This window comes from Euleptes europaea, chromosome 3 (genome assembly GCF_029931775.1).
Source record: "Euleptes europaea isolate rEulEur1 chromosome 3, rEulEur1.hap1, whole genome shotgun sequence".
In the NCBI taxonomy this organism is placed as follows: Eukaryota; Metazoa; Chordata; class Lepidosauria; order Squamata; family Sphaerodactylidae; genus Euleptes; species Euleptes europaea.
This window is the reverse complement of record NC_079314.1, coordinates 10,423,258-10,447,311: the sequence shown is the minus strand read 5'-3', so window position 1 is coordinate 10,447,311 and position 24,054 is coordinate 10,423,258. Positions and strand designations below refer to the sequence as shown.

General features: G+C 60.2%; 1 protein-coding gene across 1 annotated transcript; it reads left to right on the top strand.

The window, feature by feature from the left end:
- Positions 1-1,552: 1,552 nt before the first annotated feature.
- SIPA1L3 (signal induced proliferation associated 1 like 3) lies at positions 1,553-23,455 on the top strand. The gene is made up of 20 exons (XM_056847478.1): positions 1,553-3,062; positions 3,424-3,554; positions 6,689-6,877; positions 7,186-7,360; positions 7,497-7,600; positions 8,250-8,407; positions 9,020-9,596; positions 9,721-9,995; positions 12,196-12,450; positions 12,836-12,970; positions 14,385-14,515; positions 15,412-15,530; positions 15,647-16,044; positions 16,664-16,888; positions 18,214-18,376; positions 18,773-18,974; positions 19,389-19,523; positions 22,377-22,494; positions 22,955-23,036; positions 23,304-23,455. The coding sequence occupies exons 1-20, from the start codon at positions 1,667-1,669 to the stop codon at positions 23,451-23,453; spliced, it is 5,118 nt and encodes a 1,705-aa protein (XP_056703456.1). The 5' UTR covers positions 1,553-1,666; the 3' UTR covers positions 23,454-23,455.
- Positions 23,456-24,054: the final 599 nt, after the last annotated feature.

Genomic DNA, 24,054 nt, shown 5'->3' with positions numbered 1-24,054 from the left:
ATTATGGGATGGGAGGGTGGAAGGTCTCCCTGCCCACTGATTCCACACCAGAAATAATTTTATAAAGCTGTTAAGTCTTCACCCATCCTTGTCTTGTCTCTAAAGACCCTCAAAATCTTTCTCTCTAGAGGAGTCACTCCAGCGCTTTCAACCACCTCTTTGCCCTTTTCTGCCCCTGTTCCAGTTCTCTGGAAATCTTCCCTGAGGCGGGACAAACAGGACTTGGTGCTCACAGGACTCCCAAGTGCAGCTGCACCTTAGACAGACAGGCGAGAGCTACTTTTGGACGGGAGGTGGGGGGGGGGCAGTTCCAAGGTTGTCTCTGCTGTGGGCTCATCATGTGGCCATGAGTTGCTGCCTCTCAGCTTCAGTTCCTTGTAGCCAAAGTGGGGTGTCGAGTTGTTAGGGGAACTTGCAAGTGGTTCATTCTTGCATGCCTGGTGGCATAGCACGTTCCTGGCCTGTAGGGCCTCCATGCTTCCTTCCACTGGGGAGACAGGTGGGGGCACCATCCCTTGGCTCGATGCTGGCACCTGGAAGGTGCCCTTGCCTATCCCAAAGCGCAGCCCATTCCGAGGTGCGAGAGAGCAACTGCGTTGAGCAAGGGGATTTTGTGCTCTGCGGCACCTGGTCTGCAGGGCATGTGGAGAGTGTGCGCACAAAGATGCAAGGGATGTCGGTGTGACGGGACGCTTCCTGTGGGGTCCTGAGCAGCCCTCCTGGGTCAGCTCCCCCTTTGGAGTGACTCAGTAGGCTGTCGTCTGCAGGGGTAGAACCTCTTCTGTGCAAGAGGAGGACTGAGGGAGCCGCGCACCTCCTGCCTGACATTTGAAAGAGTGTTTGGGAGGGGGTGGGAAAAGGGGGGCAGCTGCTGTGGGTCTGCTTACAGGGAGGAGGAGCTTGCCAGGTTCTGCCTGCACGGCAGAGTCACGGGAGGGGGGGCGTGCTGTTTCCCCTCCCCTCTGCCCTAGCTTGCTTGCACGGATCCCCTCCACAACTGTTTTCTCTGTATGTCCTTTCTGCAGTGCTGCTCCCTGGGGCTTAATCAGGGTGGGGGGTGGGGTGAGCCTGCCAGTTCAGTCTTCTCAATAAGTGTGCGTGGGTATGTGTAAACTGGGTGACGTCTAGCTCTGCTCATGCTCAGTAGAGGTTTACATCCCATAAGGGCAAGCGTAAGGTTCCTGCCCATGAGCCCCTGGGAGTTTGGGGGCAGGAAGGGCCTTGAGCAGCCATCTTGAGTTTGGGCAGTGGTCTGAGAAGCAGCTGGCTTGTTGCTGGCTAGCCGTGTGCTTTCTGAGCCTCTGCCTCTGGTCCCGGTGGCCTTGGCCAGGTCTGAGTCTCTGCCACACTTTGGTTAAGGTGTCGTTTCCTCTTTTCTATTTCAGGATGGTCCAGGAAGCATCCCAGCAGCGCCTGTCTCTGGAGTAGCCGGGAGCGTGGGGAGAAGACCCCAGCCGCAGCTGAATCTGGCTCATGTGGGCGCTCAAGCATTGCCATCTGCGGCCATGGCTGGAGGGAGGCACCCTGCAGCGAGTCCTCTGGTGGGCTCTGGCAGGCCAGCAGCACATGGCGCCTTCCTTCCCAGCAGTGGCTGAGGCCTGCGTGTCCCGATGGAGATGAGCAGGGCCTTCCCACCGGGCGAAGGAGTTAGTGCTGCCTGTGGACTATGACCTCGTATCGGCCTGTTCGTGAGAGCGGAGATCTGGGGGGACCGGGCTTGAAAGGCGGCGACTACTGCTCTTTGGGTTTCTGGGCTCCCAATGGCTGCACCAGGCACCTCGAGGGCACTGCCGCCTCGCGGCCAGCCACCACAACCCCGGCCATGCCGAAAATGGGCGTCCGGGCCAGAATCGCCGACTGGCCCCCCAAGAAAGAAGGGCTGAAGGATCCCGCCATCCCCAGCCTGTCACGAGACCTGGAGACCCCGGCCTCTGCGCCACAGGGCTTCCAGAATGGCCAGCTTCCCAGCGGAGCCGTTCCCTCGGGGTTCAGAGGTTTCCAGCGCCTGGCCCGGAGGAGGTCCAAGGATGCCGAGTTCCAGGACAGCTGGCCTCGGTCCCCAGGCCGGGGGTTCCTTCCGCTGCGAAACCGGAGCAGCAGCGAGGTCACGCTCAGCGAGTGTGACCTGGACGAGGCCTTCGAGCCCCGGGGGGCCAAGCTGGCCAGCGGCCTGCCCCTCTTCCGCGAGTACGGCAGCACCTCCTCCATCGATGTGCAGGGCATCTCGGAGCAGAGCTTCTACGACATGCTGAAGGAGTTCCGCAATGGGAACCCTCTCTCCCAGCCGCTGGAGTCTTGCCGGGCTCCCCGGAGTGGGAAGGCCGAAGCCAGGAACCCTCAAGGGCTGCCCCTGCTGGGGGAGGAATTCTCCCTGCAGCACAAGGAGAAGTCCCGCAAGAAGGGTCCCAAGGCAGAGGCGGGCGGCGGGGACTCCATCTTCAGGAAGCTGCGAAGTGGGCGGAGCGACCAGGAGGCCGGCAAGGCCCTCTCCGACCCCGAGGAAGGCAAGGGCCAGGAAGGGGGCCGGGCCTGGCTGTGTCAGAAGAGCTTTGCCCACTATGACGTCCAGAGCATGCTCTTTGACCTCAACGAGGTGGTGGCCAGGCGGGCCTACGTCGCGCAGAGGAGGAACACTGCTACGGGGGCCTCTGCCGCATCCGCTGTCTCTGCGGCTGTCTCCCGGTCCTGTGGCCTGGGGGGCCTAGAGCTCCCCACAACCTCCTTCCTCAGCACCGAGGAGCTGAGCTACAAGGAGAACCTGGAGCACGACCCCGGAGACAACAACAGCAACAGCCTCCTGCTCAGCTGCCCTCACTTCCGCAACGAGATTGGCAGTGAACAAGAGCGCAATGTCAGCTTCTCTCGGGCCTCTGCCAGCTCCCTTGGGGGCGGGGAGGGCAGCCCAGTGGAGGCTTGCCCTGCCACGTACTGCACCAACGCCAGCATCTCTGTGCTGGAATTCCCCAAGGAGCAGCAGCAAAATGCCAGCAGGCTGAAACACTACAGCATTGAGCACGTGGACTTGGGTGCCCGCTACTACCAGGATTATTTCTGTGGTAAAGGTTAGTGGCTTTGGGCCTTCCCTCTCTGTTGAGGGCTCTGGCAGGTGGGAGGTGGAGGGGTTGCCGGGCATGGGGAGGGAGGGGGCTTGCCCATTCCTGCACCCCCCCTTCCCTGTGCCTCTGTACATGGCCTCCAGGCCTTCCAGCATGGAGTCGGGTGAGGGGAGGATGGTTCAGGAAAGGCCTGGAAGCGAGACCTTGAGGAGGAGCTGGAGCTGGCCTGAAGGGCAGGAAGGGACTTGTCTGCCCCGCTTTGGCCATGTCTGAGAGGTGGGTCAGGGACATGGAGGTCTGTTGTCTGTGTGCAGGGGAGAGCCTGCTGCCCCCCTGAGTGAGCAATCTGCTCCCCCTCTCTTTCCAGAGCATTCCAACTACTTTGGGGTGGACGAGAAGTTGGGGCCTGTGGCCGTCAGCCTCAGGCGCGAGAAGCTGGAGGACCACCGGGAGCATGGGCCTCAGTACCAATATAGGATTATCTTCCGCACCAGCGAGGTAGGTGGCTCTTCCCCAAGGCTCCTTAATTCGGGAAGAACTGGTTGATGAGCCACAGCAGGAAGGATCAGAGGCATTGCTGCGAAAAGTGTGTGTGTGCGCGCTTCATCTGTGAACTGGCTCCGTATGCCAGCCAGTGCTAGGAGCACCAGCAGGGGTGGAGGTGGTGGTAGAAAGAAAATGCTTTCAAGTTGCAGCTGATGTATGTCGACAGCTCATGGGGTTTTCAAGTCAAGAGAGGTTCAGAGGTAGTTGGCCCATGCCTGCCTCTGCGTAGCGACCCTGGACTTCCTTGGTGTTCCTATTTTTCCTCAGTCTTTTCTTGTGAGGGAAGTGGTGCTCAACATGGCATAAACAGAACCCATGATGAGGGAAAGGAGTTGCAGCCGAGGATTGGCATTGGGGTAGTGCACAAAGACCTAGTTTCTTTATATGAAACAAAATCCTCAGGGCCAGATGAATTGCATCCAAGGATACTCAAAGAACTTGGCAGATGTAATTTCTGAGCCTCTGTCCATTATTTTTGAGAAGTCTTGGAGAACAGGTGAGGTGCCAGAAGACTGGAGGCGGGCAAATGTTGTCCCCATCTTCAAGAAGGGGAAAAAGGAGGATCCGGGTAACTACCGACCCATCAGCTTGACATCTATACCTGGAAAAGTTTTAGAACAAATCATCAGTCAGTCAGTCCTTGAGCATTTAGAAAGGATGGCTGTGATTATTAAGAGCCAGCACGGGTTTCTCAAGAACAAGTCATGTCAGTCTAATCTTATCTCCTTTTTTGAGAAAGTTACTACCTTGCTGGATCAGGGGAATGCAGTAGACATAGTTTATCTAGATTTCAGTAAGGCTTTTGATAAGGTTCCCCATAATATTCTTGTTGACAAATTGGGAAAATATGATTTAGATCCTGTTACTGTTAGGTGGATCTGTAATTGGTTGACAGATTGCACCCAAAGAGTGCTTGTTAATGGTTCCTCATCCACTTGGAGAGGAGTGACTATTGGGAGTGCCTCAGGGATCTGTCCTGGGCCTAAGGTTGTTAAACGTCTTTATAAATGATTTGGATGAGGGAATAGAGGGGATGCTTGTTAAATTTGCAGATGATACTAAATTGGGAGGGATAGCAAATACGGTAGAAGACAGAGCCAGGATACAGGATGATCTTGACAGGCTGGAGAATTGGGCTAAAACCAATAAAATGCATTTCAACAGAGATAAATGTAAAGTTCTGCATTTAGGTAGGAAAAATCAAATGCATAATTATAGGATGGGGGAGACTTGTCTTAGCAGTAGTGTGTGCGAAAAGGATCTTCAGGCACTCCACTAGTCACTCCTCTCCAAGTGGATGAGGAACCATTAACAAGCACTCTTTGGGTACAATCTGTCAACCGAGAGGGAGGGCACCATGGCCATCTTCTGGGCATGGAGTAGGGGTCACTGGGGGTGTGTGGGGGGGAGGTGGTTGTGAGTTTCCTGCATTGTGCAGGGGGTTGGACTGGATGGCCCTGGTGGTCCCTTCCAACTCTATGATTCTATGGATCTCTGCTGTGGTGGCTCCGGTCCTTGGCCCTGTGCTTCTCTGGCTTCCTCAGCCAAGTCCCACTGGAGTCCTTTGGATCCTTTGGCCCAAATACTTCCTGGGTGCTGACCAGTCGCCCAGCTCTGGCGGGCTCTTCTCCTTCTCCCCCCTTAGTACCTTGCTGGGGACAGACTAGTGCAAATTTGTAGGGGATCCAGTGGGGGGGCCTTACTCCCCCCCCCACTTAAAAATGTTTCACCGTAGCACACTTTTTGCAGGAAGCCTCTCCCCTCCCCCACTGCCCCCACATATTGTTCCCATTGCTTATGTGGCACGTCCTTCCCTCTGGGCAGTGCAGCTGCGGAGAGGACGGGCTTCACTCAAGACTCTTGTGGCAGAGAGCAGCGGGCAGGCAAAGGTGTTCTGCACGGGGGGGGGAGGGGCTCATAGAAGCTGCGGCAAGTGCCGGGGACCATGACAAGCCGCTGCAGCCACCCAGGGTGGGAGGAGCTGGGCTGCCACCAAGGCTTCACAAGTCCCCCCCCCCCTTGCTGGTCAGTCCCGGTGCCCCCGGGGTCTAGATGCTAGGCTTAAGCCAGTGGTGGTGCTGGGGGTGGGGGCTCTGGGGCCCAGTAGGGCCACACAGAGAAGCTGCTGGTCAGGAGGGCGGCCCACCGACATGGCCCTGCCACTGGCCTGCACGGGAAGCTGTCCCAAGCCGTGTAAAGGGCATTGCAGTGCAGAAACCACGTTCGCAGCAAGGCAGTGACTGGAGAGGGAAACCTGGTTTTGCAGGGAAACCTGGTTTTGCAGGGAAACCTGGTTTTGCAGGGAAACCTGGTTTTGCAGGGGGACAGGGCCTGGGCTCCACCCCAGTTGCAGGACTGCAAACACACAAACGCACATGAGGCTGCCTTCGACTGAGGCAGACCGCTGGGCTCCACCCAGGCCAGTATTGCCTTATCTGACTGGCAGCATCTCTGGCGTCTCAGGCTGAGGTCTTCCACCTTGCCAGCTCCAGCTCTCTGGTTTGCAGCATCCGGCCAAAGTGCAAAGCCTCGCCACCCACACGTTGCCTTCAGGTTCCACACAGCAGTCTTGGGGGTGCCAGCTATGGTGCTGCTGTGCCAGCCAAATGAGCTGGGCTTTGCTCCTGGGCTGTCTCTCGGGAGGCAAGACCTTGCTCAGTGGTGGAGCATCTACCTACTTCCAGTGCAGAAGGTCCCAGGTTCAATCCCCGGCAGCATCTCCAGCTAAAAAGGATCTAGTAGGAGGTGATGCGAAGGACCTCAGCATGAGATCCTGGAGACCTGCTGCCAGTCTGAGTAGACACTACGGACATGGGTGGACCAACCAAGGGTCTGGTTCAGGAGAAGGCAGCTTCCTGTGTCCATGTGCTCAACCCTGTTTCTGAGCCAAGCAGAGCAGCCCTGGCCTCAGAGAGCCTCCCGGTGACCCGCCCTGTCAGGCCAGCCCAGTTCTTGGGCTGAGGTGGTGGTGTGGTGGGGAAGGAGCAGGACACTGGTGCTGAGGGCTGCTGGCAAGCTCCCGGGAGCTGCGGCTGCATCTTTGCTTGGGGGAGGCTCCTGTGACACTCTCTTCATCTGCCCCACAGCTGACAACTCTCCGGGGGTCCGTTCTGGAGGACGCCACACCCACCACCACCAAGCATGGGACTGTCCGTGGGCTGCCTCTCAAAGATGCGCTGGAGTACACGGTCCCCGAGCTGAACATCCACTGCTTGCGACTGGCCCTGAACGTACCCAAAGTGACAGAGCAGCTGCGGAAGCTGGATGAGCAGGGGGTGAGTGGGGCGGGGGGCGGGCTGAGCCAGGTGCCCCTTGAAGGGGGGTTGGGCACCTCTCAGCCATTGGCTGAGATAGCAGGCAGCACCCCCTCCTTCCAGGCGTCTGGAAGCGGGGGGGATCGCCTCTGCTTTTGCCGCTATCCCCCCCCCCATTCATGTTTCCGCTCCGTCCCCCTTTTCTGCCCCTTCCTCCAGTTGCTGAGGCTGGACTGGGTTTGCCCTTTGGGGGCCTCTAGCTGGGGTGCGGGGCGGAGGCTCTCCCACCGGGCGCTTCTCATGCAGGTCCCTTCCTCCTGCCTTGGCAGCTCTGCCGGAAGCACAAGGTGGGCATCCTGTACTGCAAAGCCAACCAGAGCTCGGAGGAGGAGATGTACAACAACGAGGGAGCAGGGGCGGCCTTGGAGGAGTTCCTGGAGCTGCTCGGGGAGAAGGTGTGCCTGCGGGGCTTCAGCAAGTACGCCGCCCAGCTGGACACCAAAAGTAGGTCTCTGTTGCAGGAGGCAGGCAGGAGGATCCCTGGCTGCCCTTTGCTGCCTCCAGCACCCCCCAATGTGGGAGGGCGGGAGGCCCACAGAGCCATCTCCCCTTGCTCACCTTCGGCCACTTTGCCTTGCAGCCGACTCCACGGGCATCCACTCCCTCTACACCACCTACCAGGGCTACGAGATCATGTTCCACGTTTCAACGATGCTCCCTTACACCCCGAACAACAGGCAGCAGGTAACAGGCCTTGCGCAGGACAGGCCAGACAGAGGGAGCTCTTCCGCCTGCCCCTTTGGAGGCGCTTGGGGAGGGGCCGTGGCTCAGTGGTAGTGTGTCTGCTTGGCATGCAGAAGGCCCCAGGTTCAATCCCCAGCATCTCCAGTTAAAGGGACTAGGCAAGTAGGTGGTGAAAGACCCCTGCCTGAGATCTGGAGAGCCGCTGCTGGTCTGAGCAGACAATATTGACTTTGATGGACTAAGGGTCTGATTCAGTATAAGGCAGCTTCATGTGCTCACGTGATAAGTGCCAGGCCTGGACCCGGGGTCATTCCAAGCAGGTGCTGCAGCTCCCCTTAAGGCTCCAGCCTCACCCTGCCGATTTCCTGGGGTTTTTCTGCTGGTGGGCAGCCCTGCTGCAGAGGAGAAGGGTGGTGCTGGGTGTCTCAGCAGTGCCCCAGTTAATGCAAAGGAATGGGTCAAGCAGCAAACTCTGGGCAGGCCCCCCCCCCCCGCTAAAATGTGCCTTAGTGTTGTGGGCTTGCTGCTCTGCCCAGTTTCTCTTTCTGCACTACTGGCATCTGAGCCTGCCTAGCCAGGATCTGGCCTCTCTCTTCTCCTAGCATACCAGGGCACGGTGGCCGCTCACGTGTCTTTCTTTCCCTGCTAGTTGCTTAGGAAGAGGCACATCGGGAACGACATTGTCACCATCATCTTCCAGGAGCCGGGGGCCCAACCCTTCACCCCACAGAACATCCGCTCCCATTTCCAGCATGTTTTTGTCATTGTCCGTGCCCAGAATCCCTGCACGGAGAACGTTTGCTACAGGTGAAGAGGGCCCTGCCCGCCCCGCTGCGTGTTTCTCAAGATAGTGACACCTCCCACTGTCCTGTCGATCTCTCCCCATAAGCCTGACAGCGGCTTCCCCACAGCCGTGTGGAATGAAGCAGACAGGTGGGAACAAAGCAGTGGCAAACAGCACAGCCAGGCCCTTCAAAGCAAGCAGAGCTCAAGCAAAAACGTGTTTGCTGGGGGCCTGGGGGCCAAAAGTCATCTTCCGGGGGGGCAGCCTCTGTGCCACTGCTGGGAAAGCCTAGTTAAGTTTAGCTGCCCATCCCACTCCTGGCAGTGGGGCCACGTGTGACACTGCCATGAGGGAATACTCGAACTCTGGGCAGGTTCGTATGCGAGACGGTGGGCCTTGGTGCCTGCCCCCAGCCTGAGCACGATGGCTCTGCCTGCCGGCCCTCCTGCCATTTGCTGTGTCCTGGGGGCCCCTGCTCTTTAGAGTTGAATTTCAAGAAGAGTTTCTGGGTTGAGCTGAAAGGTAGCAAGAGAGGAGGTGGTCACTCAGCTTCTCTGTGGAGTTCGAGGGAGGGGGGAGCTCTGTAGGATCAGATGAGGTTACCTCACATGTGTTTTCTCCTTCCCTGCCTGAAGCGTGGCCGTGACCCGCTCCAAAGACGTCCCGCCCTTTGGGCCAGCCATCCCAAGCAGAGCCGCGTTCCGCAAATCGGACGTCTTCCGAGAGTTCCTGCTGGCCAAGGTGATCAACGCTGAGAACGCCGCCCACAAGTCGGACAAGTTCCACACCATGGCCACTCGCACCCGCCAAGAGTATTTGAAGGACCTTGCTGAGAACTGTGTCACCAGCACCCCCCTTGACTCCACGGGGAAGTTCAACCTCATGTCGCTGGCCTCCAAGAAGAAGGAGAAGACGAAAGCCCGGGTGGGGGCAGAGCAGTACAGTGCCGGGGCCATCGCCTGGAGGGTCTGGGCCCAGGATTACACCCAGGGGGCAGAAATCGAAGGCATCCTGGGCATCTCCAATGAGTTCATCGTTCTCTTGGACCTGGCCACCAAGGAAGTGGTGTTCAACTGCTTTTGTGCGGATGTGATCGGTTGGTCTCTGGACTCCTTTGCCATCAAGATCTTCTACGGTCGTGGGGACCACATCTTTGTCCGGGCCCTGGAGAGCAATCCCGGTGACATCAAGGAGATTGTGCAGCGGCTGAAGGTGAGAGGCGGCCCTCTTGTGTTGGCAGCCGCGGTGCCACGGGGTCTCCCCGTATGTAGTCAGGGAGGGGGCTTCTGAGGGTCTCTTCTCGCCTGGCCACCCAGCCTCCTCCTCCTCTCCTCAGGTGATGACCTCTGGCTGTGAGACGGTGGAGATGACACTGCGGAGGAATGGGCTGGGCCAGCTGGGCTTCCACGTGAAGTTTGACGGGACAGTGGCGGAGGTGGAGGAGTACGGCTTTGCCTGGCAGGCGGGGCTGCGGCAGGGCAGCCGGCTGGTGGAGATCTGCAAGGTAGCCGTGGTCACGCTCAGCCACGACCAGATGATCGACTGGCTGCGCACCTCCGTGACAGTGAAGGTGGTCATCATCCCTCCACACGACGACGGCACTCCTCGCAGGTAAACCTGCCTCCCCTCCTCCCCAGGAGTCGTGTTCTGAAGCAGCCCGCGGGGGGCATGGGCAGTCGGAGCCCTTGAGGAAAACCCGGCTCTCCAAGATGCCCAAATTGTGCCAGTAATGTGCCTGTGTGGTTGTCGTTCCCAGGTTCAAAGCTCAGTGGGGGACCTTGGGCCAGCTGTTTGGGGAATAAATTGGAGTCCGCCCTGAGCTCCTTAAATGGAAAGCTGGGGGGTGGGTGGGGGGAAAGTAAATGGTCTGATCTTGAGAACGGGGTTTGATTCCCCCCCCACATGAGTGGCAGAGGCTAATCTGGTGAACTGGGTTGGTTTCCCCACTCCTCCACATGAAGCCAGTTGGGTGACCTTGGGCTAGTCACAGCTCTCTTAGAGTTCTCTCAGCCTCACCTACCTCACAGGGTGTCTGTTGGGGGGAGGGGAAGGGAAGGGGATTGTAAGCCGGTTTGATTCTTCCTTAAGTGGTGGAGAAAGTCGGCATATAAAAACCAACTCTTCTTCCTCTTCTTCTTCTTCCTTTTCCTCTTCTTCTTCTTCGCTGTGCGTGGGAGAAGGCTGTGAATTCAAAAGGTCACACTGGGTGGAGTTGTGCAGGGGAAGAGAGGGAGGGCCCTTCTGGAGAGCGACAACTGGCGTTTCTTCACGCTGTCCTCTTGAGAAAGAGAGTGAACCCGAGCTGGCAGAGGGGGAGGGGCTGGTGTGGAATCCCACCTCTGTCCTGCCGGCTGGTTCCCTCCCCCCCATCAGAATTGTGGCAACGTTGATGATGAGTCTTTTGAAAAGGCCCCCAGAGCATTTGTGCTCTAGAAGAAGCGAGCCATGGCTGAGGTTTGCTGGGCCCAAAGGTCTGCTGGGCCCCGGCTGGTCCTTTCTGCTGTGTGCCCCTCCCCAGTTGTGTCCTCTGGGGAAGGCAGGCCTGATGAAAACATCTGGCGGAGGAGGAGGAGAATGCCACCGCCCCAGGCCTCAAAGGGCTCGGTGCTGTCCCTGTCAGCAGCTGGCTTCACCTGCAGCCACCTGAATTCCTGACTGATCGGAGAGGAAGGTGGGGCTCCTGCCTCTGGCCTCTGTGCACTTCCTCCCTCCCTCCCTCCCTGTCAGTCCCCCCCCCCCGCAATCAGCAGAGGGTGCATTCCAGGGCAATGGCCGGGCTCACTCTTGAGCCAGGGAGGGGGGCTGAGAAGCACCTTTCGGCAGAGGGAGGCGGGTGGGTCTTGCCAGTTGGAAGAGTGTGTGCAGAGGGGGTTATGTTGGTGCTTCCGCACCGGCTGTGGCCTCAGGCACTACCAGAGGGCAACTGCATGCAAAGGCTTGTCTCTGCCAGCATTTGCCTAGTGACTTCCTGATTGCCGATGCCGCCTCCAGGTGCCGCAGCTGCTGAGCTGGCAAAGGGAGAGATCTGCTTTTGGGCTCACTCCAGTCTGCTGCATGTGAGCCCTGGAGGAAAAGAGGCCATGCTGGGACGGCTGGTCAAGGGCCCACTCTCCAGGCAGGCAGGCAAGCCGGGAGGGGGGGGTGAGTCTCCCGTTCTGGGCCTGTCCCTCCAGCCTGCCTCCCTTTCCTCCAGCGAGGTTCCTGCTGGGCTGGAAGAGGTGGTGGGCATTGCTCTTCACCCTGGGCTGTGCAAGGAGGCTGATCTGACCGTGGGTCTCCAAGAGGGCAGCCTGACAGGGTTCCTGGGCTGCACACAGAGAGGCATCACACCAGTTGGGGGGGGTTGGGCCTTGGCCCCACCCTGGGGAGGCCTGTACCTGCTTTTCCGTCCTGGTTGCCACACCTGGAGAGGGGCTTGGTTGGAGCTGGATCAGGAACCAGGCAGGCAGGAGAGGATCCAGACAGTGGCAGATTTTGCTTATTTCTTTCTTTCTTTAGGGTACTTTTCCTCTGCATTTCCCCACTCGGTTGTGGACTCAGACACACACAACAGAACACCAGAAATATTGAAACCTTAGTTCATGGCCAGCCTGCCCCCAATGCACTAATGTATGGGGAGGGGAGGAGGCAGGTCAGGTGGGAGCATCTCCATCCTTCGTGGCAACCGCCTCTGCTCCCAGCTAGGCAGGCAGGCAGGCACCTGTCTGGTCTGTGTCAGGCCTGGGAACCCAGAGGAGGAGAGGTGGACTTGCCCCTTTCTCCAGTCTGCAGGTGCAGCAGATCCTCATGCGCAGCTTTTCCTCTTTTCCAGGGGCTGGGCCGAGTCCTTCAAAGTGAGCACCATGGAGGCCAAGATGGAGCCGGAGAGCCTGCCGGTGGGTTACCGGCCCCCGTACCGCAGCAACGCCACTTGGCAGTGGAGCGGGTCTGCCACCCATGGTTCCTCTCTGGCTTCCAAGTGGGGGGAGCAGCCGGCCCCCGGCCAGTCCCAGTCCCTCACAAAGCCCCCAAAGCAGAGTTCAGCAGCCCCGTACCGAGAGTCGCAGCCCGCGCATCACGGCAAGAGGTGAGACAAGGCGGTGTCTTGCCCTGCAGGAGCCCCTGGCCCCATGCAGCGGCTGTGTGGCACGGCTGCCCGCTCTGTGTGGCTTGCGTCTGGACAGGACTGCCAGCCACAGGAGTGCCTCTCCGGCGGCTCAGCCAGTCCTGCTCCCTCCTGGTGTGGCCAGTGTTGAGCATGGGTCCCAGCTGATGGATGCTGTTCCCTGCCCTTCCATGGCTGGCTCTGGCCTTGGTGGCTCCTTTGCTGCGTTCTCACTAGCCTTCCACGACCGGCTTTAATTTGTTCTGGGGTACCGGTGCTCCTGAAGTGCTGTGGAGAAGGGGGTTGGGGGGAGGGCAGTCTTGAGGTCTTCTTCTCAACATTTCCCCCTTTCTCTCTCACTTGGCAGGCCGGTGAGCTTCCCAGAGACCCCCAACGTGGCATCGTCCTCGCCTGCTGGAGCAGAGAGGACACAAGCTTACCGGCAGCCCTCTGGCAGCTTTTCCGGAATGGCCTATGCCCGCTACAAGCATTCCCCGGACAGGTATGCAGAGGGCGGAAGCCACCTGGCCTCTTTGCTGCCTGTTGTATGGCCCACGTTGTGTGAGGGGAATCTGGAAGCCCACATGAGGGGCCTCCAGAGAATCCAGGCACCGTCTCAGGTGGGAAACCCAGAGGCTGGCGCGGACATCACAATCTGCTGGTTCCAAGCTCTCCTGGCAGCAGAAATTAGCATGAAAACTCACAATGGTTAGAGCAGTTGAACAAGACTCCAGTGCCTGGGGCGGGGGGGGGGGGACTGCAGAAATCAGTCTGCGGAAGGGGGTCAGAAGGAGCAGCGGCTGCTTGTTCAGTAACCAGATTCAGTGCAAGGTTTTTGCTTTTCTTAGTGCACAATCCTGAGCCAATCCTGAGTTGCTGGGTGGGGTGAGAGAGCCTGTGATATTGTGATATGCCCTGGGGGGTGGGGGGAGTCTTCATCATTTCACTTGGGAAGATGCCTCACCGCCTGCTGGCTTTCTCATTCCATTCCTGGTAACGGCACCCCAATGGTGTCAGTGGCATGTGGCCCAAGTGTGTGGGGGAGCTGCGCAGGCCCCCCCCCACCGGCCTCTCCATGGGAACAAGTCCCGGAAGGGAAAGGCTGAAGAGGCAGGGGCTTCTCAGCTTGAGGGCAGGGGGAGAGAGACGACAAGGGAGATGATGGAAGTGGGGAGAAATGGAGAGCGAGCTCTTCTTCTCCCTCCTGCATGATACTAGAATTCAGGGTAACCCCTGAAATAGCTGGGCAGTGTTTTGTCCTGCAGCACATCTCTGCTGTGTGTAATTGGTGTGTGTGTGTGTGTGTGAGTGAGTGAGTGAGTGAGTGAAGAGATTCATGGAGGACAAGGGTGTTAAGGTGGCAAACGAGGGGGCCTCTTAGTGGCAGTTGGGTGAGGCGGCACCGTCCCTCATGGCCCATCTGGTCAGCCTTTCAGGGCATCTGGTCCATGGGAAAGGGAGGGCTGGACCAGGCGAGCCCACCTGGCTCTCCTCCAGCAGAGGGCTTTCCAGCATGGCCTCTCTCGGGCGCTTCCCTCCTGCCAGCCGTGTGGCAGGTGCTGCACAGAACAGAGGAGAGGGTTGGGGTCTGTCAGAGGGGCCTTGGCAGTCTGCTCCGGGAAGGAAGGGGCATTTCTGGGCCAGGGGCTGCTGAGCAGAGTGAGCCCCCCCTCACTGTCTGGCTTGAGGATGGATGGCCTGGCCCCCCCCCCACCCAGAGCAAAGAGGAATCTTCTGCCGGTTGATACTGTTCTTGGCGCTCGCCTCCCCCATCTTTCCCTCTTCTTTCCTCCCCCCACCCCCACTCCCAGTCTGGTATTTTTAAAATCTGCTAATGAACGCATGCTGGGCGGTGTCTTTCCCACTGTCTCACTGGCTTCCCTTGAGCTGTCGCGCTCCCTCTGCTCTGTGCACAGATATGCAGCCTCCTGCCCACGGCCTCTGGCGCCCTTCGACCCGCTGCAGGGCCAGGAGGTGACCTCCAACGGAGACTCGTCCTCAGGAGGGCCGGCCAGCCAGGAGAGCACCATGGAGAGGACCAAGCCTGGTAAGGAGCGGCAGGGGTGGGGCAGAGTGGGTCACCATTGGGCCGAGGGCCTGGATGAGCTGAGCATCCTTGGACCAATCCCAGTGCCAGCCGAACAGCTCCTGTCCCCCCAGGCAAGGGTTCTGTGTTCTTTCCGAGCACCAGACAGACAGCCGCCTTGGCCTGTGTGGTTGCTCAGAGGGACTCCTGGGGAGTTCAGCTGGGAGCATCTGCACAGAGGGCAGGCTCTGCTCCAGAGGCCTCTTTTCAGGGCTACGACCCCCCCTGGCAAAAGCCCAGGGCAAAGGGGTGGGCGGGCTTGGGCCCACTCCTCCCTGCCTTGCTTTTGTGAGCCCCGGGTCTGTGTGAGCATGCTGAAGCCCCTTCCCTAGGGCCATGCCAGCAGGAGTGCCAGCTGGGCACTCCTCTTGTGACCAAGGCCCAGCTCAAAGCGAATCCCATGACTTGCCACAAAGACCTCTCCTTTACCTGTCTTCGGCTGACATCTAGGGAAGGCAGGAGACAGCCCCTCTCCCTGGTTTGCCTCCCTTCGGTGATGAAATTGGCAAACATGTGCCAGTCTCTCTCATCTCGGGCTCCAGAGGCCTGTCCCTTGGTGGGGACGGAGTTCCAGTTTACTGCTTAGCGAACGCTGCCTCGGGGAAGAGGAAACTGCTGCCTTCTGCCTGGCTCCCCTTATGTTGCTTGTTTGGGGGTGGGGGTCGGTGCTTTCGACTGGCAGATAGGAACTGGGGCTGAGTTCCCCCCTGTACATGAATTGACTTGGGTGATGCCAGGCAGTCAAGGGGGGGAGTCTCCAGGGGGCCTCTTTTGGCTGCCACGGCTGCTCCGGAGGGTGGCCCCGAGGCAGCCCCCCACTGGGGCTTTGACCACATGACCTTTCTCCATCCTCGCAGAGCCGCTTTGGCACGTCCCGGTGCAGTCCCGACTCTCGGCAGCTTCTGGGAGCAGCGCGAGCAAACGGCCAAGCAGGCAGGAGCCGGCGGGCAAGGAGTCCCCCAACCGACACTCCAAAGTGAGTTGGGGCCGCTGATAGCCGCAGAGCACACGGAAGGCCGCCTTTGGGGCCCCTCCTTTGCTGCGCCTCCCTGCCACACCCCAGATGGTCTCTCTCTCTTTCCCCCCCCCCAGGGTGAGGGGCCGTATTCCAGCAGCCATTCCAGCAGCAACACCCTGTCCAGCAACGCCTCCAGCAGCCACAGCGATGAGCGATGGTTCGACACCCCCGACCCCGCCGAGCCCGAGCCGGACCCCCTGGCCAAGGGGGGCTCCAGCGACAGCGGCATCGACGCCACCAGTGCCAAACCCACACGCCGGGACAAGCTGCCGACCGTCTCCCCTCCCTATGGCGGCCCCCTGCACGAGGGCAGCAGCAGCGGCAGCAGCAAGAGGAGGGAGCCATCGCCCGGGGTCGGCTCCAGTGGGCAGAGCTGGGGCTACCGCCCCAAAGCCCTCGGTGTGGGAGCCAGCCTGGCTGGCCGGGGGGGCAACAGCAGCAGCAGCAATAACAGCCACTTCAAACACCCAAGGTTGGTGGGCCCTGCCTGGGCTGTGGGGCACTCAAGACCTGCGTGCTCTCCCTCTGGGCAGGCTCCCTGTCTCTCTCGAGTCTCTCCAGCGCCTGCTGCCACTGCCTCAGGAATGGCTACCCTTTGGGTGGGTGCGCCATGCCGGCTGAGGTCCAGGGAGGGCGTCTGTGGGGTCCGGGCAGGGCTCGGCAGCCCCTCTTTGGATCTGCTCCCCTCTGCTTGGTGGCCCCCATTCTAAGGAGCAGCCCAGACCACCCAGCGGCCTCTAACCTCCCCGTTGTCGGACTTCGGTCTCGGTGGAAACACCACTTTGGCCTGTGCCTTTTTCGTATGTGGATGCCAGAAGTGCATTCTCCCCCCCCCTTCTCCCAGCTGCCAAGGGCTTGGTTCCTGGCTCTGAGAGGCACCCCCATTACCAGCCCCTGGTGCCCCCTGGTGGCAGCTTTTCACAAGTCTCCAGGGCTGACATCGAGTGGTCAGACCAGCACTTCCTGGAAGCGATCTCTGTACCGCTCCTGTTCTCCACACCCATGCTTCTTTGGGGGGGGGGGGTGTCTCGGGGCTGGCAGTACCAGTTCCCACTGAGCTGAGGTGCCCTTCCTTTTCCTTCTCCTTTTAGCCATAACAGCTCCCGTGCAACTTACCCTGCCCAGGTGTACAAGACGCTGGCAGCGGAGGGCCCCCGGGCCCCACACATGTCTCAGTCCAGCTCCTTCCAGCTCTCAGCTTCTGTGCCCAAGTCCTTCTTCTCCAAGCAGAGCAGCAGGAACAAGCACCTGCCGGTGGGGTGGAAGCGGGGCGAGGAGATCCCCACCAGGCCTGGCACCTCCACAGACCTAAAGAAGTGAGTCCCTGGCTTGGCTCTGAGCCTTGGGGGGAGGCCACTCTCTGACCCCTTGGATGGACTGGTGGCACCAGGCTCTCCTGCGTCCTGGGCTGGGGTCCAGAGACAAGGGGCACAGCCCATATGTAGGGGTGGGTGGCATGGGAGGCTGGGAAAAAGGTCCTGGGGCTAATCCTTGCTCTGCTGTCGCGTACCTTAAGCCCTCCTTCGTCCCGTCCCCCCCCAGCAGTCTTCACCCACCCGTCTGTGAAGGAGGCAAGAGGGTCAGGGCATGATGGGGTAACCCTCGTGGCGATTTGGAGCACATGCTTTGGGCGGGGGGGGGGAAGGCGGGGAAGGCTGCTGTGCTCCAAGGCAAGAGGGGAAGGCAGCTCCTGGGAGCAGAAGCCAAACGCCAGGACTGGCAGAGGAGTCCTGGCCCTGAAAGACCTTGCCCTGCCGCCTTGCTGAGCCAGACACCCGGGTTGCTCCTGCTCTTTTGCGGGGGGGTGCTGCATTCCAGCCTGGTTGTTTACGGGTCTGTTGGTTTCCTTCCTTCTGGTCCCCTTTGCCTGCTCTGTTCTGATGTGCCCGTGGGGGGCGGGGGGCGGGCAGTGGGCTGTTCTGGCAAGTAGAGGCCCCGGGTACAAAAGTCGTCTGGGGTTTGTAGATTAGGCAGTGGGGCTCTGTTTCAGGGAGGTTGGGGGATGCTTGTGGCAGCTTCCCCCTCAGCTCACTACTCCTGGCAATATGCCTGTGCCCCCTTCCCTTCCCTCATGGGCTCAGTTGCTCAGGGGTCTTGAGATGTTTTCCAGAGTGCAGCTGAGACAGCCCCTGGTCCCTTTTTTGTTGTGCTTTTAAAGGGCTTTTCAAAGGCAGCTTTCAGTATTTATTTGCTTCCATATTTATTACTGCCTTTTGATACTTATTTTTATCATGAGGTGCCTTATGAAAGAATAGAGGGTAGAAGTGATCTAAATTTTTTAACAATCTAAATAGAGAAAGAATTGGCTCGAGGGGGGCATTGACTGTTCTGCAGCAGGAAGGGGGCGGGCGAGAGAAGGCAGAGGATGACCGCCCGTTCTTGATCTGGTGTGGCTGTCCAGACCTGTGTTCAAATCCCTCCTCCTGCTCCAGTGGCTATAGCTCAGCTGCCCCACCGCAAAACTAGGGGATCAGGCCACAGTCCCTCCCTGACCAAGAGTGTTGATGAGGTCCAGTAGGTCTCTTAGGGGCCTGGCAGTTTCTGGCTGCTGATACCTCCTCGCAGGAGGCCAGAAATAGGAAGCCGCATCCCCACCCCGACCTCTTGGAGGAGAGTGACCTTGACCCCCACACCTCACCAGGCAAGTTGACTTGAGCACCAAGAACGTCTTTGGCCAGCCGCGGCTGCGGGCATCCCTGCGCGACCTTCGCTCCCCACGCAAAACCTACAAGTCCACCATTGAGGACGACCTGAAGAAGCTGATCATCCTGGACGGCAGCCTGGCGGAGCAGGAGCCGGAGCCGGTGAGTGGGGTATCTGGGGGCCCTTGAGGAGCCTTGGCTGGGGAGAGCGGTGTGCTGCCCCCACCGAGGCTGGGCACAGATTTAGAGGGGGGCGGGAATGGGGGTTCTTTGCAGAGCCCTGCTTGCGGGGTCCCTTCCCTTCCCCCTCCTGCTGCCCCGCCTGGATTCTGATCTCAGTCCAGGGAAGTCTGGCCAGTTGAGAGCCTGTGGGGGTCGGGGGGGAGAGCTTCTGGTGAAACTTCAGCAGGGCCATATTAGCCAGCAAAGGACGCTCCTTATTTGAAGGCAGTCTACCTGTGTGGATTGGGCTGGTTAGCATCCTAGGGAAAGAAAAAGCTGGCTGGCTGCCTGGGGTGGCTCTTTAACTGCTGGATCTCACCACCCTCCTGTTCCCAGTCCCCCCAGAAAACTCTCCAGCGGACGCTGTCGGATGAGAGCCTGTGCAGCGGGCGACGCGATGCCACCTACGCCAGTGCCTACTGCTTCGAGCAGCCCCTACCCAGTGACGTCCTCTTCACCAGCACCCACCCCTCCAGCACTCTGCCTGTGCGGAAACCGCACCCGGCCCCCACCCAGGGCAGCTTCTCGGAGAAGAAGTGTGAGTCTCTGTCTCTTTCTCTCTCTCTGCGGGGGGGAGGGGGGAGTGCTGGGCGAGAGCAGTTTGGCCCACTCCTGCCGGGCGATTGGGGTCTTTGGCTCTTCTTTGCCCTTGGAAACGTCTTCTGGCCGTGCTCGAGTGCCAGGAAGTGTGCCAGGCAGGCAGTCAGGGCTGATCCCTCCCATGCTGGGAACTACCTCCAGTGCTGCAGGGACAGCCAGCCCGGTGGGGTGGGGAATGGGAGAGCGCTCACAGGAGTTGGTGCCCTCTGTTGTTGCCGGCTTGCACTGCGACGGCTGCAGCCACGCCAGTTGGAATTGGGGCCCATCTGCTTCGGGCAGCCCTTGCCACCCTTCCAGTCCCAGAGAAATGTGACAGGCCCTTGACGGGGTGGGCCCCCCACTTTCTCTGCAGCCCCTATCTCTGCCTCGGAGCTCTCGTTGAGTGACAAGCCCCTGCGGCGCATCGACCCGGGCCTGATGCCGCTGCCGGACACGGCCGCTGGCTTGGAGTGGTCCAGCTTGGTCAACGCCGCCAAGGCCTATGAAGGTAAGAAGGCAGCCTCCGAAGCGCCGGAGCCCTCTCAGTCTTGGCTGCCCGGTGCCAGAAGGGCTGCTTGGGTGGGGAATTGCAGTCGGGGGTGGGGCCGTGGCTCAGTGGAAGAGCCTCTGGTGTGCGTGCAGAAGGTCCCAGGTTCAAGCCTTCCCACATCTCCGGTCAACAGGACTGGGTAGCAGGAAACGTGAAGGACCGTTCTCTGCCCGAGAGCCGCTGCCAGTCAGAGCTGGCCTTGGGAGACCAGGGAGGCAGCTGGATGTTGAATCCAGGGCAGAGAATCAAGGAAATGGGCACAGTTGACCCAGCTTCCCAGCAGAGGGGGCTGGGCAGCATCTTTGGACTGTGCAAAGATGGTTCTGGGATCCGAGAAGGTGCTTTTCTCACGTCCCAAACTTGGGGAAAGAGTGGGGGTGGGAGGTGGGGGTGGTCCCCCCTTGCTGTGTGGGGCTGCCAGCCTTTCCTTTTGTCAGTGTCACCTTGCTGAAGGGGGGGGCGGATGGCTGTCCCCAGGCATTCTTTTCTTTCCCTTGGTCTGGGGAGGAAGGCCCACCCAGCACCTGCGTTTACAGCTCCCCGGACTTGTGAGCAGGGGCGTCAGTGCATGTTGCTGTGTGGTTGTGATCTGGGTGTGCTTAGGTTCTCGCGCCTCCGTTATAGCAAGAGGGGTGGGAAGGATCTCTGTGGGGCAGGGTCCGCTGGAAACCAGCTGTGGGGGAGGGGCTCCTTTCCCCCTTCTGTAAGAGCGGAAGCTGGCAGACGCAGAGCGATTGTGTTGGCACCACTGACTCCTGGGTCTGAGCTCCCTTCCCCCGCTCCCTCTTTGCAGAAGGGGGCTTCTCTTTTCTCCCCACCTTATTAGCAGAGCCCCTCCCTCCTCCAGTCAAGAAGCACTTTGATCTTGCCTGCTGTTGAGTTGTCTATCCCCAGCGAACCCAGGACCAGCTGGGCCTTGCTCCCTCCCTCCGTTTTGGATTGCTCTGGAGGAGGGGGCTGGCTGCCTCCTTTCTCCCACCCTCTTATCAAATGCAGGGCTGTGACGCGCCGTGGTCCCTCCCCCCTCCCTTCCTCCAGGACGAGGCCCTGGCCCTCTTTCCCTGCTGGCCTGTCTTCCTTCCCCCCCTCCCCGCCCTCGCTCCTTGCTATGCTGGGTGGTTCTTGCAGCCGCTGCCAGGGCCGGTCCAACTGGCTCCTCTGCTCCAAGCAGGGCAGCGAGGCAGGTGCAAGTTGGGGCAAGGCGTCACCCCGGGCACAGCACAGATCAGCATCCGCCGCGGCTGCCTCCCCCGGCAGGCAATCTGTTCAGGCCTGCCGCCTGCGTCACTCTTGGCCCCTCCCTCCCAACGCCAGAGCTCTTGGGAGGGGAGGGGGGAGGAGCCCCAGGAGGACACGGAGCCCACCCCTGCCTGGGCTCTGCTCTGCTCGGCTGCCAGCACTGACAGAGGAGCAGCAGAAAGGTAGGGGGGCTGGTGGGCCTGGCGGGAGGGAGGGAGGGGAAGCCCCAGCCGAGCTCTGTTGCGCAGGTGGTGAGCGGCTGCAGCCCTCCTGTCGCCGAGCATCCCCGGCCCTTTGTGTTCACTGCTCCAGTAGGTTTCCTGGCCCTGGTCTTTCCAGGCTCAGCTTCTGGAGGAGCCGCCTCCGCAGGGACCAGCTGGCACCAAGCGAAAGCCCCTTCAGGGGCAAATGGCAGCCAGCCCAGTGAGTTGCTGGAGGAGGCGCTGAGGCTGTGAGGCGGCCTCTGGGCCCCAGTTTCATTCCCCACTCCCAGAGAGCCGGGAGCCAGCTGTTTAGTGACACCTCAGGTGCTGGGCTCCTGGCCCTGCGGGGTGCAAGTGAGGAGGGGGGGCTGATCCGAAGGGCAGGGCCCTGGCTCCCCTCCCCCCCACAGTGTGTCTTCCCTACCCCCAGAAGCCCTCCACCATCCACTGTGGGAAGGAAGCTACAGCCCTTTGGGTAACTTGATCCTGCTGCCCATTGTCATTGGTGCCAGCAGGTGCTTTGCAGGTGTGGCGTCCTGTCTTGTTTGTAGCCTTCTGTCCACTTTACAGCAAGGTGGGGTAAATGATACAAGGTGGGGGGCAGACCACTGTGGGGTCCAGAAGGTCTTTGTGTTCCTTCAGAAGAAGCCAGGAGTGGGACGGCTCCATGGGCCCTGTGTGGAACAGGCTGTGTGTCCATCCATCACGGGGCCATGCTTGGGGTGGGGGGAGCCAGGGGCAGCCCTGGAGCCCATCTGTTGAGACACAGCACCTCCTTGGCTGCATCTGGCATGTGGGAGGGTAGCACCTTCCTCCTTCTCCCCCACCCCAATCTCTGAGCAGGCTTCAATTGACCCTGCAGCATGGAGCTGCTGCCTCTTCCTCTCCCGGCCAGGCCCAGGGGTTCCTGCCACCACCTCTGCCTTCTGGCATTTCTCGTTTGTTCCTTCCGTCCCGTGTTGGCTGTGTCTTGTGGCTGTGCTTCCAATAGCGGGACAGCAGGGTGGGGGTTCATGTCCCCCTTGCCATGCTGCCTTGAGGGGAGAGGGGATGCCAGCTTTCCCTCACCCACCCCCCGCATCTCCTACAGGCACTCAGGAGCAGCGTTCTGCAAGCAGGGTCAGGGATTGTGTTGGCCCAGCTGAGGAGGCTGGCCGCACCCCCTCCACCCCCAGCGGCTGTGAGTCACCGTTCAGCTGGCTGCTTTGGGGTCTGGCGTCTGGGAAGAGCCCAGAGTGACTCAGTGCCTGAGCAGAACTGGGGGGGGGGAACGTGTGAGCTGGGGGGGGCGCATCGGGGGGCCTGCTGGGGCCGATATCTGTGGCCCTCTGAGAGCCGGCCCCTCTCTCTCTCCTTGCCTTCCCTCCAGTGCAGAGAGCCGTCTCCCTCTTCTCCCTCAACGAGTCTGTGCTGAGCCCCGAGGGGCCGGGCCGGGAGCACCTGAGCCTGGAGAGGCAGCCTACACCCCGTGCCACGCCGACCATGAGGTGAGGGACAGCTTCTGGGACCCCCCTGGGCATCCCTGGGTGGCTGCCCTCCATCTTGTGAAGAGGAGATTGGGAAGGAAGCCCGGTGGGGGGATCATGAAATAAGTCACCAAGGCGGTGGCTCCCCTCCCGCTTTTGCATCCTCGAAGGTTTCTACCCTTTGGGAGGGGGTCACCGCTAGCTTCTCAGAACCTGGAATCTGCTTGGGGGGAGCAGAGTGTCTCCTCGCCACCCGCTTCTTGATCCCCTCAAGGGAGGGAGGAAAGCTGGGCTGTTGGGAGCGCCAGGTGATGCCTCCAAGCCCACGTGGCCTACGGGGCCCATCCAGCACCAGCAGGAAGCTTGTGGGGGCACCTGAGCCCCTCGCTGGTGGCAGTCTGTTTCCCCCAGCTGCCTTCTCAGGACCCTCTTCCCTTGCCCCAAGAGGGGCCCTGTTCACACTCTATTCTTCCCCCTGCAGCGAGGAGCCCCCAGCGGATCTCACAGGCAAAGTCTACCAGCTGGAGGCCATGCTGAAGCAGCTGCACAACGACCTCCAGAAAGTAAGGGCCTTCGAGCGGGTGGGGGGAGAGGGACACAGGCCAGTGCCCCATTGGGGGAAGGGCCCCTGCTGGACAGCTTCTGTCACCGCCCACTCTGCAGGCATCCCTAGGGGGCTGGCGGGAGGAATAGAGGGTGGGGGGAAGAGGCCTTCTCTGGTTTGGGGGTGGCACGGGACGGGGCTGCCGCCTTCTTCCTTCCTTTCTGCGGCCCAGTTGGGGCCTGGAGCAGCTGGGAATGGCCCTCCCGTCTGTGTCTCCGTGATGCAGGAGAAGCAGGATAAGGTGGTGCTGCAGGCGGAAGTGGCCAACCTCCGGCAGAACAACCAGCGCCTCCAGGAGGAGTCGCACACGGCCAACGAGCAGCTACGCAAGTTCGCCGAGATCTTCTCCAGTGCGGTGGAGAAGAAGGAGCTGTGAGCAGGCCCTGCGGGGTGGGCCTGGGGGGCCTTTCTTGCTGCTGCATGGAGACAGGACCGGATTGGGGCGGGGGGCTGGGCTCAGATCCTTTCCAGGTGCTAAAAGCCCCCCCGCCTGTTTCTCCCTGGAGCGATCTCTCTTCCTGGGCGGAGCGTGATTCTTCAGCCCCCTAACCCAGCCCGGCTCCTAGTCTCCCCTTGGCAGATCACAGGCCGGGGCCACCTCTGCCTCTCAGTCCACCTGGGGCCGGACTTTGCGTGTGGAGTGGTGTGTCTCTGGCTCCCAGGGCAGCACTGAGACCGGCGTGGTACGAGCAGGCCAGGCCCCATCTTTGCATCAGAAGCACCTGGGGCCGACCAGGGCCCGAGATGGCCGAGAGCATCCAGGAACTTAGAAAGAGCACTTTCTCACTGCTAAATTATTTTCTCGAGAATGACAGGTTGGGAGTGGCTCAGGAAGTTAAAGGAAAAAAAGTTTAAACGTAAATGTTCTTTATAAAACACTATATTTGTAGAAATGGGACTGTTTGTAATATTTTCTATGCGATGTCTGTGCATGAGTCAGAGTCCAGATTGTGTTCAGCCATGGCTGAGTGGTGACC